The sequence below is a fragment of the Chamaea fasciata genome, unplaced genomic scaffold (assembly GCF_029207755.1).
Source record: "Chamaea fasciata isolate MVZ Bird 193981 ecotype frontalis unplaced genomic scaffold, bChaFas1.0.hap1 SCAF_9, whole genome shotgun sequence".
NCBI lineage: Eukaryota > Metazoa > Chordata > Aves > Passeriformes > Sylviidae > Chamaea > Chamaea fasciata.
Window position 1 is genome coordinate 7,392,929 of NW_027094094.1, and position 27,570 is coordinate 7,420,498.

At 35.3% G+C, this 27,570-nt stretch overlaps 1 protein-coding gene across 4 annotated transcripts in view; it reads right to left on the minus strand.

Moving 5' to 3' along the window:
• Nucleotides 1-27,570, minus strand: part of ATRNL1 (attractin like 1) — a 433,474-nt gene that overhangs the window by 204,381 nt on the left and 201,523 nt on the right. For all 4 annotated transcript variants that reach the window (XM_066190865.1, XM_066190863.1, XM_066190866.1 and 1 more), the window contains exon 25: nucleotides 11,489-11,550. In XM_066190865.1, the coding sequence (XP_066046962.1) occupies nucleotides 11,489-11,550 (62 nt within the window). The remainder of the gene's footprint in view (nucleotides 1-11,488; nucleotides 11,551-27,570) is intronic.

Consider the following 27,570-nt stretch of genomic DNA (forward strand, 5'->3'; position numbering starts at 1 on the left):
ATCCACACGATCATAGGTTATGTCCACCATCTTTGACTCTCCAGTTGAGACTCGGAGTGACATCCAAATAAACAGATATATGAATAAATGCTTTTGCAAAGCACGTGGGTTATGAAATGGTAACCCAGAGTACAGAGTGAATGACTTTCTGCACTTACCAATGGAAATCTTCCCAATAAGACAATTGCCACACTAAGACACTCTTAAGACCACAGTAGCCCAAGCATTTATCAAGATTTTGTGCTCTTCAGAACAAAGAAATAAAGTGCCAGAAGATAAGGATACAGCTTTGCAAGTTTCCCCTTCAAACCATGTGGAACAAAACAGGAGGAAACACTAAATAAGCATGCTTGAAAATGAGCAATCCACCACCAGTTGCCTGGATTGCAGCTTGATTGGAAGTTATTTTCCTAGCATGATTTTTGAGACAATAAACAACTGATGAACTGCAGAGGAAGAAGTCTTGAGCACAGTTTGTGTCCAACACAGCAGAGGAAAGTGGCCAAGGAAAGGCTGCAAGGGAACACCAGGGCCTAGCAGGGAGGTCTGGGCTTTGCAGAAGCTCTTCCCAGAAGGGCTCTGGGTAGTATGAAAACAGAAATAGTGATTTAATAGAACAAAGAGAAGGGAAATTGCAAGGAATAATTACTGCCTGCATAACTATTTTTGCAAGGTACAGAGCAAATTTTTGTCTTCCAGAGGTCACATTTAGGCCTATTTAGTGCAGACCTGGCTAAGGAAATGAAAGGGTTTTCCATAACTCAGAAATCAGTTCCTCTGTGTTTCTTTAGGCGGCAAATTAAAAAGTGTTAGGGGAATTAGTCTATGTATTGCTGCTTGGAATGGGCCAACTGAAATAAAATCTGTAGATATCCTTAAAGAAACTTAAATTGCATGGATAAATAGAGGGGAAAATCTCTGAAATTTAATGATCAGCATGTTTAGACCAGATGAATTAATGACACATTTGTGCCTTAAGCCCATGAATGCATTATAAGTACACTACAGAATTCCTTTTTTTCATTACATATTAATGCCTGTGAATTACATATTGTATCAAAGTAATACTTTTGTAGAAGTGAAATAATTTACTTATTTTCACAGGGATGTAAAGGGAACTGTTTCTTGAACTAAGCATAAATGTTTAAAGAATCAATACTGTAAATGGAAGGTAAACAAAAGAAAACAAAATGTGCAATCCTTTGTTATTTCTTTTCTCATTCTCTGATTATTTAACATACAAAGAGAATAATTGTTGTTTTTATGGTTTTACTTAAGACAGTAATTTGCACAATAATTCAAAATAATTTCCACAAACGGATGAAAGCAAACACTTTTCCAAAACTTTAAATTGCATCTAGTATTCTTTTAAATCGACTGAAATGAAAAATGATGTGAGATTCTACTTTGAGCATCCATCACATTTACCCTTCTCACAGGACAAGGTACAGCAGCAACCCACAGCTGAGCGTGGGGCGGCATCCCTGCTCTGGGCCCACCCTGGGAGCAGCACAGCTGGGCCAGCACACGGTCAAGACTGTTCTGCCACCTGCCATCACCCTGTCCCCACGCTCCAGCACATGACAGACCCACCCTGGCTTTCCAAGGGGAATTCCTGCACTCCCAGCTTAGTGTGGATCTGGAATGGGCTTTTGAACCAACCCCTGAGTGTCCCTGTGGACCAACCCTGGAGCTCAATTAGAAGATGTGCAGTGTTCACTCCAGACACAAAGGGGCTGTCAGTCCACGGAACTAAACTGGAGCCAGCTCAAAGACAAAAAGATGCATTCAGTGAGGATGGCAGGTCCTCAGCATCATCTCGGCCAAGTGACGATCTGTTTGTTCACACTGCTCACCAACAGAGACAGAAGCTCCCAAAATTCCTTTCACCAATTTTGTTAGAGGCATAGCAGACTCATTTACTGCCCACATATATATATTTGCACATATATTAAAGGCTCCTCCCAAGTCTTTTTTTGAATATAGGAGTTGGGCCATCAAGGCAATTATTGCTCAATCACTTAAGTCTTGCTGTGCTGAGACAGTAATTAAATATCCCTCTGTACCCACAAACTTCCTGCCTGCTGATCTTTCTTTGACAAGGGCACAAAACTGTACAGTTCCCTAAATAGCGAGCTAATAAGTGACCCCGCACTCTATTGTTTCTCTTCTAGTACTAACATGAACAACAATTTAACATATATATAGTAAAACAAACTGATGACAAAAAACTTTTTAATGCAGATATAGGCAAAGAAAACAAGTTAATACCTAAGTTAATATTTTCAAGGTAGTACTGCAAAAGTTTCCTAACAGTTCACATTAACTGTTTTTCTAAGAACTGCTTTCCCAACACATTATTTACTATCTTTTTATTGGCAAATAGAGCCCATTTTAATTGATATTTTATAAAGCAAGCACAATTCTAAAATAAAAATAATTGAACAATTATTTTTCTAACACCATGACTTCAAATAGCAATTATTGTCACAGCAATTGATTTCTCTCATTGTACTTGACAAGAACATTGTGTTTATGATTATGATGTGCTGGGTTCAGCCATCCTTGTGTTAACTGGTATAACCATGACAAGCAGCTCCACAGATTTCAACAGGATTATCTGAAGCACAAAGCTTTGTAAACATAATATTAGAAGTCTGATGTGTATGACAGCAGCATAATTTTTAAAATTTTTTTAATGATTAATTAAATTGCTATGAATCACAAAGTTTAATAAACATCATTTTAAGTAGGACTATTTCAGTGGTTAGCAATTCAGAACCATTTTGGGAATGAAGTGTTTCAATTCCAAATTAAAATGTTTAAAGACTTAGGAAAAGTAGTCTTGGCTAGCAAGGAAGTAGGATATGTAAATTCCATTTCATGGTTACGCAGTGTGTGGGGTCAGGGAAATAAATCCTGGCTGTGGAGACAACACATTTCAGCCAGGAGTGCTGAATTCCTGCTCAGGGAAAGCTCAGGCTGGCACAGCCAGTGAAAGGCATTGCCAACAAAGCCAGCATCACCACCCAGCTGATCCAGGAATGTCCTTTTCCTAATCCTGCTCGTCCTGACAATACCACCAGCACCAGCAGCTCCATGCACTGGCTCGCACACTCCATTTTCCAGAGCTGATTAGCCAAGAGCTGCAATCTTTCCCTCTTCAGCTACAAAATGTCATTGTTGCACAACCTTAAATATGACAGGGCTTCTTCCATCAGCCTAGATCTATATTCCATTCTTTTCCTCCATAGTTTCTTTCTGAATTAACGGAACCCAAGGAAAAGGTAAACTCTGTAATTCAAAAGCCACACAGGGTTCAGGCACTCAGTTCTGGCTTTCCAAAGTGCAAAGTTAAAGAAATGCCTGAATATGAGGTAAAGTATCTCCAATGGCATTTAAAACTCAAAGTATTACCAAAAATCATTTAAATGCAAATTTGTATTTATTTGTGTCTCAAATGGAATTCACACAAGTTAAGCAACAAGTTTCAAGTTCATTTGAAACTAATTACACGGATAATTCTTCTTATCCAGATGAATGCTTAAAATGTTATTTTTTGATGCAGTCCTGAAAATCCATATATCCCCATAAATAACTCTTGCATAAAGTGTCTCATGAAAGTCACATAACTGCCCTAAAAATTCTGTTCTCATATGTCCACACCTATCAAACTTATCCAAAATATATTAAGAGTTAATAAGAAATATATATCCACCTTCTAATCTGCTCCTTCCAGGCTCAACACTATATTTGGTAAGAATGCATGGAAAAGAATATCCACATTAGATTTGTTTTACTCTGTCATGGTTAAAACCATGATACTACCAAAAGAATGCTGTAAGTCTCCAGAGCAGCACATTAAAAATTACTATTAGAAACATCATGGAAATAATTTTGTTGAGTCAGAAGAGCAAAATTAAGTAACATTATAAACTAAGACTTCAATAATGGTATTAATAAAGCTTCACAATATAAGCTCTGAATGCATAATGAGAAATAGGAAGATTGAAGTATCAATGGTGTCAACTGCATTTAAATTAATTATATTTTAATGTAAGCAATAGCAATGAAATATAAATATAATATGTATTAATTTATTAGTCAGAATAGTTACTATTTTTGTGCTAAATAATTTATTAATATATATTGAATACAGAAAACCAACTTAATCCTTCCTCTCCCAAGGCATAAACTCCTATCAGTTTCAAAAAATCTCTGGCAGCTGCCTCTGCAAAGCCTGGGTTTATTGGTCTTTCCTTTGCAATGAAACATCAAAAATCTTCTTGAAAGTAAAGAAGAAAGAAATGTTTGAACAGGAAAAGTGTAATTAGCAGAAAAATTATAATGAAAAAAAAAGTACTGGCATTTTTTCATTATATAAATGTGCCACAATGTTATAGAGGATGGAGGGGAGCGTTAAATGACTTTATTCAGTAAAATAATTATTAAAAAGAACATATAAAAAAGCACACATACATTCTTTAGATTTCTATTTTCCTGCATACGTAATCCATGCATGTATCCACAAAGCTGTGGGTTTATGTTCAATATACCACAAGCTGCTATAGCGACGTCTGAATGAATGATCAGTTATACAAACAGCCTTTACATTCAGCTAGAAAGGGAAAATGGATGCAGTGAACACCAAGGTGCTATTGAGAGACCAACACTCCCATTTAATCTGCCAATCCAGTATCAGGCTAAAGTGAACCATGTAAAAGGATTCTGAAATATATTACACAATAAAGTTCTAGATGTGAACTTTAACCCTCCATAGTTCTTCCTTTCACCTCTTTGAGGCAACAAATAAAAAAGATTTGCAATCAAAGTGATTTACTCTCATGTAAAATGAAATTAATCTCCACAGAATAAACATCACACCCATGAAGCTTGATTATGTTTCTTTAAGTCATGGAAAAAACTTAAATATTTCATATAATTTTATGGGTTTGCCCTTCATGGGTGAGATATTCTATATTTCTCTCAAAAAGTGATGTTAAATGTAAAAAAAAATATATATATATATATATTTGTCTACTGAAATTTTTGGACAAATTATGAAATACAGAATTTAGTATTTTCTGCAGTAGGTTTCCAGAATAATTAGAAATTGAACATATTCTTTCTACTACAAAATAGTTGTGCTTTCACATTTGCTTTTTGGCAATGGTCTTCCTGATTTATGCTAATTTAGGATTTGAAATTAGGGAGGGCGGGGAGAGGGAGAGGAAGACTTATTTAGTCTAATTACTGTCAGTGACTTTAGGGAAGAAGAATTGTCACCAATGCTAGATTTCAGCAGCCTTCCAAACCAAGAGATTCATGTTATTTCAAGAATATTTTTTCAATATTTTCACTCATTCTTCTTTTTCACTGCTCTCTCTAGTGCAGCTACTATTCTTTAATAATACATCACAGAAATATAAAATATTTTTCGAAAGCCACCATACCCTGTCAGCATTGTTTAGCATGGTAGACTGAAATAAAATGAAGAAATTCAACACATTCCAAAAAACTTTTCCCACCAATCTGTAACATTTCCAATACTTTTTCCAAGGAGGCAAATGCGCTCAAAGGAGTAGGTGTAAAAGAGTCATAACTTTACTTATTGAATGTCCTGTTAAAATAAATTTTCCTAAGGACAGAGCAAGGGTTTTTAGATTTCCAGGCCAAAGAAGCATCATTCAAGAACAATAAAAATTCTGCAATTGTATTGGATAAAGAATACAAAGCCCCTGATTCCCCTCAACCTGATACTAGAATTTCAACTGAAGAAGGCTGAAAACATATTAGGAAGTAAATTTAATTTTCCAATTGGTGTTTTTCCTAAAATATCACCAAAAAAAATGACTGAAAACATAGAAAACCAACTATGAAGTAGAACATGATTGGGTCACATATGAAGATTAAATTAAGATCAAAAAATTCAGATTAAAAATTTTAAATAGATTATATAATTACTTTATCCTGTGAAATTCTTAGTGTGGCTATTGTAGTCCACAGTAAAATTTCCATAATTTTGCTTCTTTTTGGCAAAACACAGCCATCCCTACCTTGGATTCCAACAGATAAATTAGACCACAAAACCTCCCACACAAAGTGCTTCATTTGAACCAGGAAATTTTACAGGAATATTTGCATTAATATCCTGATACAGAGGATGAATTCCTTTGAATTAAGATGTCTCTTCCACAAAGGAATAATCAGATTTAATATTTTCCGACGTATGAAATTCACAGCATAGCATGCGGTCTAGCACTGTCTTTTCCCTCTTTCTGTGATTTATTGCAGCTGAGCACAGGGAGCTGGAATATTTCTGCCCTGCCATGAGGAGATTGCTCATTTCTGGGCTGTCACTCAGAGCCCAGCCCAGCAGAGACAAGCGGGCAGGGGCTTGACAAAGCTGCTTGTCACCCGCCGTAATGGACAATGACACTACTGCCTGAAGGAAAACACTAATATTTTTTACTTCCCTTATTTTCTGTTATTGTTTTCCTTCATCAGCTTTCACCCCATTTCCCTGTATTCCTTACATCTGGGAGCAAACTCCTGAAGTTAACTTTGCAACTGGGACATGTCATAAAAAGAACGAATGCCTTCTCTTTGGAATTAAAATGACAAAAGCAAAATTTCAAGTCCATTTATCAGAAATGAAAACCTGTTCTACTTCTTTTGCTTAAAGTACAGTGGACTGGAGTTTCATAAGAAAGTGACCAGGATTAAGCAGAAAGAAGAAAAATTGCCGTGAGCACCGATGCTGTTGAAGTCTAAGAAAACAACTGACTAATTGGATTTAGGAAAATGCAACACAAAATGTAGGGAATCAAAACATAAACATTGTATGAATTATCTGTGATGCTTCTTATGATACAAAATCCAATGCAGGTGTAGAAAAACACACCCCTGAGAGGAGAAAATGCCAGAGTTTCAGGCGGCACAATGAACACCTCTCACTGTATTTGACACATAAAGGATGTGGTACTTCCAAACTTTAAATGCACCGACTTTAAGGAAGGAAAAAGCCCACACCTGTTTTATACCAAGCAGGCACATAGGCCATCTTCAGATATCTGAGCAACTATTTTGTGTTTTGAGGAACGGTGTCTGTTGAAATCAAAACATGGTGAGCACTAGCGCGCTCATAAACACTTCCAAATGACTCAAAGGACAAACAGAAAGATGAAAAACAGGAAGAAAATAATGGCAAACAGTTCTGTTCACTGGCAGATTAAGTGACTCATCCCTTGTTTTGAAGACAACTGATCCAGCAATACTGGAGAATCTCCTTTGCCCGCAGGCCAGTAACAAGTGGCTGCCTTCTCCAGAAATACAAACAGACCAAATAACTCCACAGTGATGAAAAAGTTTCTGTGTGATTCAGAGAGCAGAAGACACAAAGCTACATTCAACAATTCAAAACAAATATTTAAAGAAAGGAAACTTAACTCAAATTGCTCACCACAGTGCAGATGTGCTTTTCCCCGTGGAAGTCAAACAGCTCTGTGCTTCTCAGTGAGATGAAAACTTTCAATGCATCACTATGTAAAAATCAATTTTATTCTAGCCCCAAAAGTAAAATCCATTTTGTTACAATAACTTGATTTTCATATTACTATAAAATATTCGAATTTAAGGGTATAAAATATTCTGGTTATAAGAGTTCTGGATTTTCTGAGATCCCAGCCATGGTGGACATGATCTGATCCCGACACGCTGGTTTTTGTTGTTCTCATGGAGATCAATATTCGATCTCATAAAGATAAGCACAAAAAAATCCAGCACTGATTTACCCTCCTTGGTTTAAACAGAAACAAAACATGCAGGCAGGGATACAGACCAGAGGATGCTGGTAAAGAGCAGGAGTTCTCCCACTGCAAATCCACCCCAGCGCAGTGAGTTCAAGCACTGCAGCTCTCAGGAGCTCTGACACTGCTGAAATGCAGCCACCCCCTCCCACTGCAGGGAACACAACGGAAGGGACTGCTCAGAGATTCTAGCCCACAGTCCTACAGATGGAATTAATAAATCTGTTCTTCAGCATCCGCTGCAATTCCTGTTGTAGCTCATGCTCATCTTTACTAAAATACCCATCCCCTCCTTCTGCTATAAGCACTGGGTATATTTTGACTATTGTTTTCTCTCACTTATACTGCTCACAGAAAGATTTAATAGAAAGAATGTACCCCTGACCCTAAATGACCATAATTTTTCAGGGAATTTCTAAAAGCAAACACAAAAGAAAGACTTTCAAAACTTTCATAGAGTCCATATTGTTTAACAGTGCTCTACTCATTAAAACCTGGAGATTCTGTAATTTATGACAGTGTGGAGATATGTTACTAAAGTGACTAAAACATTCAGTTAAGTCAGTCAGCTTCACCCAAAGTACCAGAGGCAAGGGAAGCAATAGCTCGGGGAGCTTAAAGAACATTCCTGATGAGTGAGTAGTGGGTACCATGCATTTGAAAAAGGCTTTAAAAACATAGTTCTGGCAGTAGAACTTGCTTATCATTTCCTATCACGAGTATATTAACAGCTAACCTTTGTCATCTGCACCAATTTCATGCTTGCCTGGTTTTTGATTATGAGATTTAACCACATTTCTTACTAGAACTTATGCTTCAGATTCTTAATACGAATAATTATCTGGGAATTGCTTGAGTACTCTTATAAATTCTGTTATACTGTTATAATTTTATTTAAAAGCAGGTATAGAAATCAAGTGTTTTGTAGCTCTCCATTTAGGATTTACTCAAATCATAGATAATAAAAACTAACAATTTTTGAACAATCAATTTTCATCGATGTTAGATGTGATCTAAAGAAGTAAATAATGTTTTCAGAAACTAAAGCTACTTCATATACCCTTATGAAATTTCTAAAATGTCCTGGCACCTATTTAGCTATGTCCATATATTCATATCAGACTTGAAAACATGGAAAATTTATTTATTCCTTAGAGTCTGAAAAAAAAAAAAAAAAAAAAAAAAAAAAAAAACCCACCAAACAAGTGCCAAACTTCAGGATTTTGTGTGTTTTAGTGGTCAAGGTAATACAAAAATATACTTTCTTTAACTGTGCATGCTGCATTTCTTTAGTGTAAGAAAGATCATTCACATTTGCTGCCTGTGAAATTTTCCAATGAGATCTGCACTTTTTCAAAGAAGGTGGAAAGAAAAAATGTCACAGACTCCTCAATTTGTGTGATGGCTAAAAGTCTTCAAGGCACTGAGCACAGCAACACAGATGCCACACTCGCTATAAGACAGTTGGGAATCTGTTACTACTCTTACATTGCAGTTTTACTCTTAGAGAAAAGGTCACTGAACCAGTGGCTGCAACAAAACCTTCCAGTAGAAAAAGAATGAAATTAAACAGGGTGGAGGTTTTTCACAACGCATATAATGATCGGAAGCACTACAGTTTCAGTAATATTCTGCTTATTTTTTTCAGTATAACTTCTGTTTATCTTTATCTTATCCTAGAACATTTTTGTTCTAGGATATACAGTATCAATATCTTGGTAGATCAAGCATTAATTGCAGAGCTAATCACAGATTTTGTGCTTTACTATGTATAGTTTTAAATAAAGTCCTTACAGAACAATATTTTTAAAACAGTTTATCTTGATACATCAAGACAGTTGTAAAAATGCCTGTTTTGATGTTTCTGATTCAAGCAGTAAAATGTCCATTTCATCTTTCAGTCTGGAACACAAAATCTATAAAGGAACAGTTTTAAACTATACTTTTGCCTGGTTGTTGAATAGCTGTTATTGTCAAATGGGTCTATTTGCTGCTTTGGCCAGGCAGGGTGAACAGCATTTTGCCACATCCTCAGAAATAGAAATATAATACTGGATGGGAGAAATGCAAATGCATGTTTATCAAAGCATGCTGAAATTTGTTTTGTTATCAAGCACATTCATATCGTCCTTAAACACAATTATTTTCTCAATCAAAAATCATAGTAAATATGGCCTGAGTTATTACAGTTACCACTGTGATTTGCCACAGTCACAATACTCCTCATTCCCTGAGGTATAAACAAAACCCCACAAACAAACCAACGTAAACCCACACAAAACAAGAAACAAACAAACCCTTATTAAAATTATTCTTTTAGGCTACGAACTGTTGACATCCTACCTGTGCATTTACCCAGAACGAACTGCATGAGATAGACCATCACAGTGGGAGAGACAATGCCACAGAGATGGCTGCACCATCAAAAAATTCGCCTTTTCTGAGGCTGCACCAGGGCACAGAGCACCAACAAACTGCTCTTGGTTTATCTCTGCTATTTGTCACAGGATCCCTCTGGTCTGCTGTACTTTGTTTTCTTCTCTATGGGTTTGTAATCTAAACCTTTGCATAATCATCAAAAGTTTTAGAGCGTGGTGTCTCTCCATGAAAAAAATAAGAAAAAAAAAAACCCAAAACACACACCCACAAAAAAAACCCGTCAAAAACCAAACATCCAAACCACCACTAGACTGACCTTTAGGCAATCACCATTTTATTGCTCTGTTTGTGGTGAATGAGGAGAAATGGGATATTTTATATCACCTACTAAACTCCTCTCCATTAGCCAATGCCTTGGGTACAGAGAACTTCAGGCTCTGTTCATTTCTCTGCCCATTTTGGCAACAGCAAGAAACAGTATTTGGACCATTCACAGTATTTAGGAGTCTGATTCTTTAGATACAGTTCCTCTGAGCACAGTGATTAAAGTCAACAGAGAAGCCATACTGTGAACTTGTGAAATAAAGTCACGGCCATTCTTGAAATACAGCAAGTCTGTTGAACGTACCTTCCTGTCACTGTTCACATTTTGTGTACACTTCATGCTTATTGGGAAATATCTTCACAGCAAGATTTCAAAGCACTGTAACTAATCCGTGTATATTCAAGTTTGTGACATTTTATAAGATAGCTGAACTTTTAAGAAGTCTTTCAGTGGAGTTTTGTTCACATTCTAGAATGGTTGTTCATTTGCAGTTGAAGCCCATCCCTGCGTTGCTGCCAGAACCAAATCTCAGGCACCAGCTACTGCCTTTCACAATTAATCTCTAATACATGACAGCATTAGTAGTGACATGCTGTGCTTTATTAAAAAAAAAACGAGCTGTTGAACAGAGCCATCATTTTCAATAATTCCATAAAAGTGTTTATAGAAAAATCACACACATGAATTAGCTGAATTTAGCTAGCCTTTCTTAATCACTGCAATACATGGTACAAACCCAGCTAATCTTCAGGAGGTGTGAAGATTGTACCACTGAATATGAAATACACAATTATATAATGCAAGATTCCAGCAGTTGCCTTTAACTGGCCTGGACCCTTCACTGGTGCAAATTAGGTAACAGAGTTTGAAGGCCTCCTTCCAGGCATTTCTCAAGATTCAAAAGCTGGTTAAGATACAGTTTTGATGGTAAAGAGTCATCAGGATTTCAGACAGAAGACAAAAAAAAGCAATTTACCTGAAGAAGGTGACAAAGAACTGCACCAGATCCATGATAGTATTGTGCTGTGAGAAGGCAATCTGCAAATAAAATAGAAGTAAATTACAACATTTTCAGACTCAACAGCTCTTTTTAGGCGAGCGCTTTATGGCTCCATGGATGATTACTTTCAGTAATTTCAGTCTAGTCTGCACACACCTGCATTTATGATAAAGTGAGAGGAGCAACTAATTCCCATATCCTTGCCGGTATCAAAATACAAACAATGGAAGATAATACTTTTACTGAAGTATAGTTAATAGAAATACCCACTTAATATGAACAATAAAAACAATATGAAAAATATTAAGAAATCATATTGTTATAAATTGTCTTGTTTATAGTCAACTGTTTTGACCAACAGCATCTTCCATTTTAATAACACTGAAACAAGGTTTTAGAGAAGACAAACAACGTATAGCACTTAAAATTAATGCATTTAAAATATTTTAATTGTATAATATTAAAATTAATGCATATGTTAATTTAATATTTTAAAAAGATAAATCTGGTGCATAATAAAACAGTTTCAAAGCAAATTACTTTAAAGACAAAGTAATAAATATTCTTTTGGGCTACATTTTTACAGCCTCACCAGAACATGCATTAGTTCAGCTCCTCGCTGTAATTTTTGTGAATATTTAAGAATTATCTCTAAGACAGCATATACATAGAGACATTCACACTTGCATGCAATGCAGCCTATAATTTTTTTGTAAGTACTTTTCGCTAATGTTAAGAACAGTACTTAATATTTATGTTATATCTACAAATATCCATATGTCCCTGTCTTGCTCAGTTTTTCAGTCTATAATTATCAAACTAAAGAAACAGAGAATCTTCTACTTTGAATTGTACAAAGTGTTTACCTAACTGTATTTACACTCTTTTCAAATAATTGTTGGGTTTAGAAATCTTTGTGCATTTAAGATCTGATCTGGACTAGTAATTACCCCAAATAACTCTGAATCCCTTTCATAGCTCACTTGTGACCTTTTGAAATGATAACGCATGATGCTCAAAAGTTTACTTTTTTTCCCCCCTCCCGAGCTATGCTGTGCTTTGTGCCAGCCCAACACAGTTAAACATAGATCAATTACCGAAAAGACAACATCTGGGAAAAAAAAGAAGACTTTTTTGGCCCAGTATAAAGTGCATCCCAAGCATAAACAATTGTTCAAGTATGCCTTGAACAAAAATGAAAGCTTTCCAAATTCATTTTTTTTTACATTTTAAATGCTGTCTGGATTTACTTCAAATACTATTTAGTACTCAAATTCACTCCTGGTGTTTCCAGAATGTTTTTTACAATTACCATACTTTAGGTGATGAACTAGCACAAGGAGAAAAAACATGCCAGTTTTGATAGAGTTCACCTTTTGTGACCTGTTGAAATGCTTTTTGTTGAAGGAGCATTTAGATTTTGCATTACTACAATTATTTTCATTCAAGGTGTCAGAATTCTTTAACAGCCTCTGTGAGTCTAGAAATGATTCCAGTCTGCAATCAAACCCTGCAATCTAATCACAATCATACCAGGAAAGTTTCGCCTCAGATTTTCTTAAGAAATTATAGTGCCTCTATTTCTCCTTTCCAACACACAACAAAAATGAAGCAGATTTACAACATTTCAATGATTTTATATCATTATCAATAATTAAATTATTTGCATAGTCCAAAGCTCAGGGATATAAAGTTTTTTGCACAAAAATGGACACAAAAGGAAAGATTCCACATTTTCCAGCTTCTATTAATCTAATCATCTACTCGAGATAAGTGCAATGTTCTACTGCTGGAGTCCATGTTTGCAAATTTGTGGAAGAACATCTGTCCATGAGACTTGCTTGGTTGGTTGTATGGGATTTTCCTGAAAGTACTCATACTTTAAAGCAGAAACACAGTTAGATAGAAAATTTAATCCCAAAGGTAATTTCCAATTTTAATCAAACATCTTCTAATAATTACATGAGAGTTCATGTTTAAAAGATGAACTACAGTATTTTCTGAACAGTATCATGTATCTTTGACTAATTTCAACACAGAATATTAACAAAAAGAATACATATTTTAATTATAAGTAGACCACAAAGAAGCAAGTAAATGTCATGAACCCAGGAATGATACAAAGAACCATAATACAATTAAAGAGGGTTATTTCCATTGGGGTTTTATAAAGATATGAATGCAATTGTCTTTTTGCTTGTGCCTATATAGATAAGGGACAAGAAAAGAAAAGTTTTTTCAACCCCAGGTTTCAACTTTGGACTTAAAGATATTGGAGACAAATATCTGCTTTGTTAATTTGTATCATACCCCAGTAGTTTTCAGTTTCCCCAAAACATCTAAAAAGTTTGTGGATCCCACAAACATTATCTCTGTCTCCTTTTACAAATAAGGAAGAAGATAAATATCCTTTCCATCATTTCCTATGGTACAGAACGAAGTGCTGTGTGGAATGTAATTTTTTTATATCTTAAAGGAAAACCACTATGAATTTTTATTATCACTACTGTTATTGTTGTTGTGGACTGCAATTGTATTCCATCAGATCAAAGTAACACCAATATACTATAGATTAAATGTAGAAAACTGGGACAGAATAAAAAGATTTCAAAGCCAAATATGGGGTTTACATATATATACACACGCATATATACATACATACACGTGTGTTCCAGCTCAATGTCTTAAGAAATAGAAAAGCCTATAAAGCCTATGAAGAAAAGGCTGATGAGTGAGAAATGAACTGTGGGGATTCTTCCAACAGACAAAGGACATGTCTATCTTTTTTCTCAAATTAAAGTTTTTGAACAATATGGTTTTAAAAATGTAAGCAAACTGTTTTAACAACATGTGGCCAAATTGGAAGACAAGGCATTGTGACTGCTGGTAAATCCTTTATCGCAATTAAGGATTCAAAAGTCAGATAAGCAGCAGAATATGCCAGAGAGCACCAACACAAGGATGCACTGTAATCAGCATTTCAATGCACGGTACTTTTAACTTTTAACTTCAATTTTTCATGTCTTGGTTACACACAAAATGTAGGAAATACACTTTACACTGAATAATGATGGATGGAATAGGTCTGTTGAAAGAGGAACAACTTCTGAACATGGATTTTTTCAGCCTTCAGAAGTTAATGTCTGCAGGAATGGATTCATTTTTTCCCATTGCTCTAGTTCATCTTTACCTTGACTATCCCATGCAGCAGTAATAGAGTCCTACAGAACAATAGGTCAAGATCTGTTCCACAACAAAAATGGGACAATCTAGAAAGTCTAACTCAGGGACAACTTTCATATGGGAATAGCAAGTCTGCTCTTAGAACTACCTGCTCTATTTTAAAAATATAGGTGTCAAGAAGTCATCTCCACAGTTCTAACGACACCAATGGTGCAAAAGGAAAACTAGGCACTAAATTAAAATTGCACATTTGCAGAAAACAGGAACCTAATCCATGAAAATGTTTCATATATTCAAATAATGTACACAAAAAGCAATTATAATCTGTGCTCCATTTCATGACATTGCCCACTAAAGCAAACTCCTATCTGTTCAGGCTCTCAAATCATGAAGAAATATTTCCATTAATACATTTTTCCCATCTTCCACTGTTAACAAATTAAAAATGAACAAATAAGAGAAACTAAAATAAATACATGGCAAAACTCTGATAGAAGGTCTAATTATTAAACCTGGAAATGTAATGCAATAAGGTCAGACATAACCCAAACTAAACTGCCTGGACTGTGTTGATTATGCAGACTTAAACCCTGCAGAATTATTACTTCCTTCAGTATCATCAAAACCATAATTTAATTTCTTCTTGGATAAAACTATTATACACTCCCACACTGGTGCTAGGTATGTACTGAATCAGAAGAAATGGATACTGACTGAACATAAAGGCTGACATATTTTGGTGTCCATCATCTTTCATATTTTCTTGTAGGACACTCTGACTGAGGCAACTTTAGACAAAAAATATGAAAGTCAGCTGAGGAAAATAGTTGTGTAGATGGCTACCTTTTTGTGTACAACTTTTTAATAAGAAAAATGTAAAAGATCACACACTGAAAATATGGAATGAGGATGGTAGAAAATTTAAACACATGCATTCTCACATTAACATTTCATTGTAGAAAGTGAAGTTTAGATACCTTCTCTGCAGAAACATGACTGCAGAGACCCACGTATAAATTGTTTTAAAGTCATTACCATGTATTACAAAACAATTTTGTGGTGGAGAATGGTATCTATGGATATCTTCAAACTCAGTGAATACAGGACTACTGAATAATCAGTAGTTTTACAAAGGAAAAGATACTCTGATTTTTTTCTTTAAATATAAATACAGTTATAAGTACAATTATATATTGGGATATCTTTAGAGAGAGTAAAAATGGTTCTGATTCCTCTTTCACAGTGGACTTCAACTATGAAGAGTGGCCTGCAAAAGTGAAAGATGGATGGTAGGAAACTGTCAGTTTCCCAATAGAAATATTTAACAGACAAAGCACAAAATATATTTTCCTTTCCTTTGGAAAACAGAAATTCCAAGAGAACATGGTAAGGAAAGGACAAGATTACCAACAAATTACATCTGTCTAAATAAGAGAAACATTAAACTCTTGGAGGCTAAAAGTGCCACACATTTATTCCATATATTGGCTTTTCTAGATCTTGAAAAAGAAATTCTGAAATGTATCTGAATTTTTCCATGTGGAGTATATCTGATCTCATCCCATGTGTGAACCGAGTCTAAATTAGTCAGCTAGCTTAAAACAACCAGCAGATTTAGGAAGGTACTTCATAGGTGAGTGACTCTAAAATAGATGTGGAACTCTCATAAATTGGAAAGAATTACCCTATGGAGCTGCCATTTCTCTCCACTAACAACACTGGGATTCTGTGATTAGTTTAGACTATAGACCTAATGTCAAACTTAGAATATAAATAATTTTAGGTGAGATAAATTTCTCCCATGGTTTGTAAGTACTCACTGGGTATTTCTGTAAAACAGTGCAATGATAAAATAGGCAAAAGAAATATTTGTTGTTGGGATTAAAAGATTTGAGAAGCAAAAGCTAAGTGGCTGCTAGCAGAATCCTACTTCCTTCTGCTGAGTTAATGCCTGTAAAGAATTCAGTCTGATGTTGACAAACAGTCCTCCCAGATGATAAGATTTAGTGATAACAAAACTTTCATACTGGTAACAAAAATAGAAAATGAAAGATAACAAAGAAATTCAGACTTCACATAAAGATTTGATAAACAACTTCCACAGATTATCTCTGCATGCTGCAGCCCTGTCTCCCATGCTGGCACACATTACATTATCCAAATACCCACCCCTTCATTTCTCAAAAAATGTAATAATTACAGTTTATTATTTCCACTATTCAGAGTCGTAAGAGGCTGAAAGACAATCTAGTTTTGTATTCAAGTAAGATGAAAGACGTTCCTAAATAAGGCTATCATAGCTGAACTTTTTCCCTACCTCATAGGCACTTTATCTATTAAATTCAATACGCATATTCCACTTCTTTATTCAATTTGTGCCTGTGTACACATATGAAGAAACATATAACACACAGAAAAACACAACATTAATAAGCTCCAGGAAGTGAGAAGAGAATCTGGGGGAGGAAACAGTTATTTAACTTACAGTTAGTGTGCAAAGCATTTTCATAATGATTCATATGGACATTATTAAGAAATTGAAATACTGAATATTAAAATCAATGAAAGAATGTAAGAAAATTAAAAGACATAGACAAGAGACAAATGACATGTTTCAAAATTAAATTTAAAAAAAAAGAGTAAAAGTAATTGGCTCAAAGACCTATAGTACTGAAAAAGTTATTTTAGACATAAATCTTTGCAAAAATCTCCTACAAACTGTGTGAAACAGCAGATTTCTAGACAACATCTTTCAGAACTCTGGTTTTTAAAAGCCTGCCTAGATTAAATGGGCAGAATGAAAAATTAGAAACAGAAGTGAAGGGAATGAAGTGAGAGAATTTGTCAGGCAGAGCTGAATGATTAAATTCTACTACAAAGAGAAGCATTGCATGACGATATGGTTTTGTTTGTCAAGCTACATTAAGGAAAAGCCATTTTTGTCACTGGCTAGAATTGAATTTTCCTTTCAAGCCCAGGTTTCAGCCTTCTTGGTATGACTTCTTCTGACATCTTATTACGACTTGATAAATTAAGGAGTTTCCCATTAGGAAAGCTGCACCTGTTATGGAATGTGCTCTTATCATCAGAGAGTCACAGAAATGGGGATGGGGAGGAACATGTCAAAGCCAGGCTATTGTCAGCACCATATCAGGCCAACAGTGCCTCTTCCCAGGTAAGTTTTGTAAACCTCCAAGAGTGGACATTCCATGGCCAGTCCAGAAAATTTGCTTCAATGCACCATTGCTAACACAATGAATTTTTTCTAACGTTCACTCAGAATCTCCCAAGATGCAGATTCCACTTCTCCTTGTCTTCTGAAGTTTATAAACAGAAAAATGTCCTGCATGTAAGGTATTTTTCACCTTCTCTAAATAAATTAATAACTTTATACTGAGCTGTTTGAATGACCGCAGAACTTAATATGATGGTCATGGCATTTAACATTCATGCCTATGTGTATGCATAGAAACACATATAACAGAGATGGAAAATGTGCTGCTAAAATGGTAAGATTTTTTTTCAAATTTCTCTAAGTATTTTATTTTTTACATCTACAGTAGAGCTGGTTTTGCTAGACAATCTACCAGTTAACTAACTGGCTGGTCTCCAGCCTAATAAAAATGATAATAAAACTTTTATAAGGCTACAAAAGCTGAATTTTTAAAATTTATGCAATGTTTTGTTCATTTTATAAACCAAATACGTGGTTAGAGAAGGCAAAACATGCCCTGAATTTTGCATAAAGATCATGCCATTCAAAATAATGTATGTAAAACCCATTGTGAGATGACAAGAAAAGGGCAAAGCATTTTCTTAAACATGAAGAGAGTAATTTCCCAAAGTTTATTGTTATAAATGTAGAGCATGCTATAAAGCTGTTGGAGCTGTGGAATAAAAATTTTGTATTTGCAATGGCACTTTTCTTGATTACTGTGGATTAGCATATTTATGAGGTTACTCAGCCACAGGTTTAAACCCACAAATCAAAGGTTTATATTGGCTTGGGTAATGGATTACACAGGAGTCCATGGCCTATGATATCCCAGAGGTATCTGTCTTTCAGAAGATTTATGTATATAACACCACTTTGTAGAAATTACACTTCTGATCTCCTGCGTGGTGCTTGGTGATTCCCCTCTCTAATGTCTAAAACAACCAAAAAGCAGCATTCTCAGTCAGAAGAGAAACTCATTGATGTATTTCCTTGTTCTCCTGCTCACCTTTTGATAACGCCATGAAAGACAGAGGCTCTAATTCCTTCATGTACATAGCACTGCTACAACGAGAGTAGAAGTCATTATGAGCATATTTGATACAATTACTTCTAAAAAGTGGAAGGAATCTGCATTCCAGCAGCTATCCACAACACAAAAACTTCCATTTTGTTCATCCTAACAACAGCACTTTGATAGAACAGACATAAATTTTTTCTGAGTCTCATGTTTTTTTCTCCACAGGTGAGTGCTGATTACATTGCTATCAGTGGTAAATACCTACTGACTTCCTTCCAGCTTCAGAGAAACCAGGATTTCAAAGCAGAATGCAAAGACAAGAAATTGAAATACTTAGTCCAGCCTCTCATGAAAGACTAACCAAAGAGGAGTCAGGTAGGCATTTTCAAGACTGTGTGTACCCATGTGAATCTTTTTGATCATCATTGTAAATTATGACAATGGAAGACACCAAAATCTCATCAAACTCTACAGAGAAAATGTTCTTCAGCTTTATTAATATTTCAATCTCTTACTGAAGATCCACATCTCATAGAAAAGAAAACCAAAGTATGCCAAGAAGGGTAAGGGAGTGGCTTACATTTGCAAGAGGACACATAATAACTGATATAATTTATAAAAGCCAACATAAAATGTATGAGGAAAAAACTCAGATTAAGGTCTCTGCATTGAATGTTTATCCCACTGAAGAAGTGTGGAGATTTGAATATAAGGGATGATGTTCACTCATCTATACAAGGGGCAAGAATATTCTAACAGATTTTCTGCAGAAATACAAGAGACCTCACTAATGTGAAAATATTAATTCCTTCAAATAAACGGGAAGTGGTTGACTAACCTAAAAAACACCCAGCATATGAAGAAAGAGACTACATAAGATATAAGCAAGAAAATGAGTTCTGTTTTTCCTTGAAGAGGTGATCAAAATGCAGAAAGTGAGAACTGAGACTTTTACAAAATAAATTAAAATGAAATTGTGAGGATTAACAGAATAAATTGTGATTCAATTTTGTTATGTTAATTTTACTCTCTTTCATTTAACTTTTATCGCTCACTTGAAACTGTTATTATAGTGCAAGCTGTAAGAATTTTGAAAAAAAAAAACAAAAAAAAAAGCAGATACAACTGTCAGCTTGAGACTTCGCTCACTCTCATAGTACATTCTATAGCGCCAGGTTGATGGATCACTGGCATATCACTGAGGATATGGTGTCACAGTCAGAAGAGTATTTGTACAGAAGTGCAGAGAAATGTGTAATGGGAATGACAGAAACCTTTTAACAACTTGCAGGAATTATGTTGGGAAGGGTGATGAGTACCTGGGTTTCAGGAAGACTCAGAATGATGTAAAACTGAAGAGCAGGGCTGCTCGGCTGAAACTGGTTTCCAATAAAAAAAGACAACGTTGCCTTTTTGGCAATGACAAGCTATCAGTGTAGACAGGAACCGGCAACAGTCATCCCCATGCAACTACAGCGTTTGTACCAAAAGTTTTGAAACTGAAATGTAGAAATGAGAGTGTAATGTATGAATGTATCACCTAGAACTGTGACCTGGAGGATACCTGCAAAGCTCAGAATGAGCTCATGGACAAGCAGCAAGGAACTTCAGTCAGGTTTATTTTAATTCATAAAGTCCCTACTGTTGAAAACAAAACAAGTATTTAAAGTTGTCAGCACTGAGTGTACTTTTTATTCTCTTTTTTTAAAAACTGGACTTCCCAGTATATTTTCCAGAAGCTCTAATTGTTTAATCAGGCTTGTGCAAATCCACAATAACCATTTGTCTTTTGAACAGCTTTAACAAAATCAAAATCCAAAGAAAATAAACACTTCTGCAGCTAGAGCACTTTATGCCTTCAGAGAGAAAAATGAAAATAGTTTTCAAGAGCCCTACATAATTATGATGCTGACCTGCACTCTGTCAAGACACAGGTTGTGCCTTTTCCTTTCTCATGTTGAATACTTCATACCAACTTAGGGCAGAAATGTTAAGATCTGATTTTGGGGGTGATTGTTCAGATATCGAGATTTTTTCACTTGAGTAGGAAGAGAGAGGGTGTCTGCATAGATGAATTTGATCTCAAAATACTGAACACCATCTTCTGACAGAACAAGTGTATGAGTCAGGGCAAAGATCCTACATGCAAAAAACCACATTCAGAAAAATAAACCCAGTTTCTGTTACACAGACGTTTACTTTGGAATTCTGAAACATCTCCTTTGCTGTCCTCAATCTATAAGGCAGGAGAGTAAGGCAGTAAGTAAGGAACTTATTTAGAAGAGTAAAGATCAAGTATCTTCCAGCCTTCCTTTATGCCACAGAAAAATGATTTCTTCTTTTAACTAAGGAAACATTTTCCAAGTGCAATCTGGTCAATTTGAGGAAATCTTCTAACAAAACATTGTTTCCTAAAAAAATCAAAGATACAGAACATAGCTCTGCATGTCCTGTGTGGACAGCTGTGAACTCAAAGACTGATTTTAAAAACAGCATCCACAAGATTTTTAATAAGAGCACAAGAGAGATGATCCCAAAATATAGCAGGTGAGGGAAAGACACATAAAAAAGTGCCCGTGTTATCAGACATCACCAAAGGAAACAGAAGAAATTAGTTATAAAAGCATCAATTATTCACTAAAATTTTAGAAAAAATTCCAGAACAAATTAGAGGGGGGGAGGGGGGTCCTGCAAAGAGCTAGGAAATTTGAGGTCACTATTTTCTCCCATAGCTACCAGTTCTCAAAAATTGGCTGAGTTGGCCCAAAAAAACATAAAACAGTTTTGATGAGCCTTTAAAGGAAAAATTACTTTCCCAGAATTTGAAAAATGGGAAAAAGTTCCTGCTTAAAAAACAAAATAAGAATGTGAAAACTTGGTTTAACCCAGAAATATTTTTTTCTACAAAGTTTTAGAAACTAAAACAATGCATCTTTCTCCAAACATTTTCCCACAAAATGATCTAATTTGACAAACTCCAATTATTTCACTCCATAAGCCTTACCAGGCTTTTTTAAGAGAGCTATGAGCAGGGCACAGAGGAACATACACTTAAAAGACAATTCAGTCTCTCTGGCTCTAAGTGCAGGAAGGTATTGAAAAAGTGAAGCTAAGAAATTAAAATCATACTCTTTACTCCCTGCAGGGTGAACTCCTCACGTAAAGATTTTAAAGGTATCTATCTTGCCAACAGTCATTTGTAAGAAACATCCTCAGAGTACTCCAGGAAAGATTTTCAGTATGTTTTCTGGGCCAAAAATACAGCAGAAAGATGTCTTCAACTAAATGCATTGACTACACTCAAAGAGAAGGTTGTTTTTTTTTTCCTCCTCAGTGATTACAGAAATTCCCCAGATCTTTCCCAACACTTCTTTTTCCAAATGAGAACACACTCATGGTTTTCACTGAGACAAGAACATACATGTAAAAAAATAGAGATTTGTATATTTATTATTTCTGAGAATGAATGCTTAATTGGTCTCCAGCTGCAAGTAAGGGTTTTTTGCAATTATTTTATGAATCTGTAGAGGGCTTAATGCTGATTCATGTTGTTTATTAAAATCTTGATTTAGCCTGGTGGGAAACAGTACAACGAAACCATGTGCTCATATTCAAGGGTTACAAGTGATTTCCACAGATGAGATGTTCTACACTGCAAAACTCTTTCAATAAAAATCATTCCCAATAAAAATATTTTAAAAACACTAGATTAAAAGTGCTTTATGTACCAATTATCTTTTTAAGCTTCAACCTAAATCCATTCAAATTGAAAGACAGTAAATTCCATTTAAGCATAAGAAATATTTTTTTACTGCAAGGAGGATCGAAGACAGGAGCAGGCTGCTCAGACAGGTTGGGTATTGATTCTCAATCCTTGGAGATATTCAAAACCTGACTCAACAAAGCCCTGGATAACTTGCTCTAGCTGACTCTGCTTTGAGGGGTCAGACAATCTCCAGATGGTCCTCCCCAACTCCAGAGGTTCTGTGATTCCATGAATAAGCATGATTATTTCCCTTCTACAGTTGTTAGTATGGGTTATTAGGTCTCTGTGTCAGTAACAGAAGAAAAGACAGAAAAAGGATTTCTGGAAGATTTAATTTCCCCTCCATTTTTCCAAGGCTGGCAAGCGCAGAGACATCCATGCTATAAGTGCTCACTCAAAACAACAAATACTATCTAGTTCAACTGAAACTTAACCTTCTCCATGTCTTGTACCAGAGAGTATCAAGCTTTTTCTTAATTTTAAAGCATAAAACACATCTTGCAAATGTCTGTTTATATCACAAGAAAACAAAAAAAAGGTACCAACTAATATTTTGGCAGAAACTGACAGACAGAGTTTGCGACACCAAAAGTTCCTGAGAGAAATGCTCTGATTCTGGTAATGATGACAAACACTTTGATGTAATATGATCTACACATTTACTGCAACACACTATTACAGGAGCACCACTGTAACGTTTACAGTTTGTGAAGAGCACTTCTCTGCCTTTTCATTATAGGCCTGAAGAATTGCGCTGGGAAGTGTTATCTACTCAATGACTCCATCTTTGGACAATACCATTCATTTCCAGAGGTTCCTTCCAGCCTCAACCACTGTGTGAGATAATACAATAATAAGCCACAGTTATTACAGTTTCTAAATGACCTTTCAAAAAAGGAGTTTATTCATTCTTAATTGCTACATTTCCAGTCTTGGTCTTAAAAAAAACAAAACCAATTGTTCAAGTCTGCTTAATATCCTTCCAAAATTAACCAACTGAGAGATTTTAAGTGTTCTGAAATTGAAGCTTAATTAATGTATTACCAAAAAATCTTTGTATACCTTTTCCCTAAGAACTATATAAAATACCAACTGCTGTCTGCTATAGTATCCATGTTATTAACTTGTTTATTTTTGACTATTTATTAACTTTTTCTTTATTGTGATGAAAAATCTTAATGCCAAGGATGAAAAATCTCAATATTCAATCAAGTCTCTACCATAAACATTCCTGATGCCTTTTTCCTATGAAATGAAGAAATTCTCCTTATTTTCCTTTACATCTTATCTATTAAAATTCTATCTATAGATTTTAGTGACTTTTCAAGGTCACCAAATATTTGTTGTGCTATAATTTAAAAGCCTGATAGGAATCAAAGATACCAGAACTCAAGTGCAATTTCAGGTCACTTTCTTTATTGAAGGTTGGTAGATTTTGGTCTGTTTCCTGGGCGAAGTCATTATACCAATATCTCATCTGAACACCTCTTAAAGGTGCTGGGCATGAAATGTAACAATTCTAATTGAAGTCAATGACAATCGAAGCTCTTAAATCAAGGGAAAAATCTTAATAATTTTCCATAATTCTTTCAACATAATTTAGCCTAAATGTGTTTCCTACTTAAAATTCAAACTTCCTGACAGATTTCAAGATCAAGTATTTATGCAACAATTCATCTATTGTTTGGGATTCAAACTTTGAACAGATAAATTTGAAGAATTGTAATAAAATTGCACAATACACTCCTGAAAAAACTCCAAAAACCCAACGTGATAACTGATAATCCCAGTTTCAGATTCTTATCCTACTGAATATTATTACATCAAAGTACTTGTAGTTCATCCATAGGCAAAAGTGATCTACTAAAGAACAGAAAATCTCTCAGAAATCTTTACTGCTGTGGATTGGACTGCCATAAAAAGCTGATTTAGAGAGTAGGTCTTGCACATTTTAATTGCCATTAGAGATTGTGCTTTGAGGAGCAAAGCCTGAGTTCAAAGATGAGGCTGCAGTCTGTAAGCAAATCAACAATTACAAACTGAGACTAGAGTTAAAAATCTGAGTTCTGGAACACTCAAAATTAACTTTTTGAACCTGCATTTTGTATAATCTCCAAAGCACCAGCAGCTCCATCAGACTGGAAGAATGAGAACCTGCATCAGTTTGGTCAAGAGCTCTCATCCATCTGGTTTGGGAGTAAGCCTCACTTGATGGGTCAAGAAACACCTCACACTGGAGTACCTATTTCAGATGCAAAATTGCTGGGTTTATATGTGTTTTTCTATTAGACATCCAAAGGAGAAGCTCACTGTTTTATAAAGAATAAAGATAATAGCTACATAAATGCTACAATATTTAACTTGTTGAAAGAAAAATTGCACCTTTATTTTTTGAAGTCTGTTCCAATGCTGCACTTATGTCATATAACAGAGCTTGGTTTAAAGTATAAGTATCCATAAAAAGGTGATATGATAATATCTTGTGCTAATGGTGCCATTATCAAGCTATAAAATGATGCCATTATTTTGCCCAACTGTGTGGCTTCATGCCCAAGGCCGTTGTTCCAGCTGGGAAGAACAACTCACAGTAATATGGCATATTATGAAATTTCCCTAAATATGTAAGAGGTTTCATAAATGGAGTGCATTTATGCAAGCCACGCTATTATGTAATAAAACAGTCACCTGATTTATATCTGAGAGTAGGAAATCATGTCAAACCATCCCTTTCTAGGACTCAAAAAATGAAATATACATTTTGAAAGCTAACTAAAACGGAAAAAGAAGTTGATATGGACCTCATCCTCAAATATCTTCTATAAAAATTATTTCCCACACCTTCTGGAAGTAAGCCAGTTTCACGCAGAATTTAGGGTGAAAAATGATAAACAGGTCAGTGGTCAAAAACTAAAAGTTCCTTAAAGCTCTCAAGGCAGCATTTAATGCATAAAACCCAGTGACTATAAATACAGCTAAGTGTGACATCTGCAGCATTCCTCCTTCATCCTGAATCCTGTCTATTTTATGTACACAAACCATAAGACACCTCTTACTTCAAGCATTCTTGAGAGTCACAGAGTCCCAGCTTTGTCTCTCAAATTCAAGAAAAGACGAGCTGACAGACCTGCAATGGCATCTTTACAAATTCATTATTAACATCTGGCCAGTTACTAGTTTTGTACTTCAAGCATGATCATTATTCTTCACGCTCACAAATTGAAACTGCAAAGGGAAGAATAATTCTTGGCATCATTCTCACATAAGAGGCAAATCTAAATTATGACATCAGTTGCAGATTGACTCAGTAGTAAATTACCAAATCCAATTTACTCAGGACCTTGTAATTTAGTTTCAATCTAATTTAATTTAATTTTAGCTGTGATATATAAATGTTGATTAGTACACTATTGCATAAGAATATGAAGTATTTAAGTTTCTTAAGTTACTAATACTTAAGCTACAGTAGTTGGGGGGGTGGTTGGTTTGCTTTTTCTTTCCCCAAAGGCAGAACTGAACAATATTAGGAACCATACAAGCAAATGTTAATAAATTTAAATCTGCTATCCATGCCAATTAACTCTACATCATAATTTTCTGGAATTCAAAACAATTCTCCCTTTGCAAACAAACTGAGCTAGAAATGCACTCCATAATTTATACACCAGGCCATACTGACATGGGCTTATCCTCGTGAAAGATATGGCTACAACTGCTGCTCTTCAGAAGTCAAGGATACTTGTGTTTGAAATTTAGATTTTTTTTTTATCATGTGATTATCAACTCAGAGAGTTTACAGAGTTCTCTGATCTTTTCGCCTTTGAGATCTTCCAGTACTGAGTGAAAGCACAGTGAAAGGACGCTGTAAAGAACCATGCAAACATACACCCAAATGTCATCTGGTTTTTTCCCAGTACTTACTGGTCTTTACTTCAAGGCAGGTGAACAGTAAAAACTAAGCTATGAGAAGCTGAACTTAATACATTTTCACAAATACAAGAATGACAAAAATCAGGATAAACCTAACAGTGACTGTCATTGGCTAACTACATGGCTGTACTTAAACTTAAGCTACAAAGGTTGATTAAAATAATTAATTTGGCAATTTATTTAGAATTTTATGCTGCAACATTCACTAAAAAATTAAAAACTGTCATGAAAACAGTTAAGTTACATTATAAGTTCTGCCCCTGGGGCCACCTCCCCCGACCTGCTGGCAACACCTTGCCTAACTCAGCCCAGGTTACCTTTCTCCTCCTCAGAGCACAGTGCTGGATCATGGCTTTTTCTCCCCAGGTGTGGACTCTGCCCTTCCCTTTACTGAACTCCATGAGATTCCTGTCAGCCCATTTCTGCCCCTCCAGGTCCTCCCGGATGGCAGCACAGCCCCTCGGCACAGCTCAGCCTCCTCCTGGCTTTTTGTCAACATAAAACTTCCTGTCCCATCATCCAGATGAGTCCATTAAACCCCATACTGCTTTTCCACCAATGATGATTTCACTAACAAAGTGTTCCATAGGAACAGCCCAAATGGACAGATTTAATTTAACCTTTGGATAAATAGAACTGTTAAAAAGCTACTACTGTAATACTGAAGTAATTCTGACTTGTATAGGGAAATTATTATGGAAATGAATGGAAATAATTATGTAAAGGAACATATATATATATATATATATATATATATACTCTTTATATATACATATATATATTCTTACATATATAAATGAAAAATAAATGGCATCAGGAAAATGTACGCACCAGGCCACATTCAGATTGAGATATCTGTATATGCCACTCAGTTTATCTCTTCTCAATTTATTATCTTCCTATGCCTACCACCAATTTCCTGATATATTTTATTTCTAGTACAATAG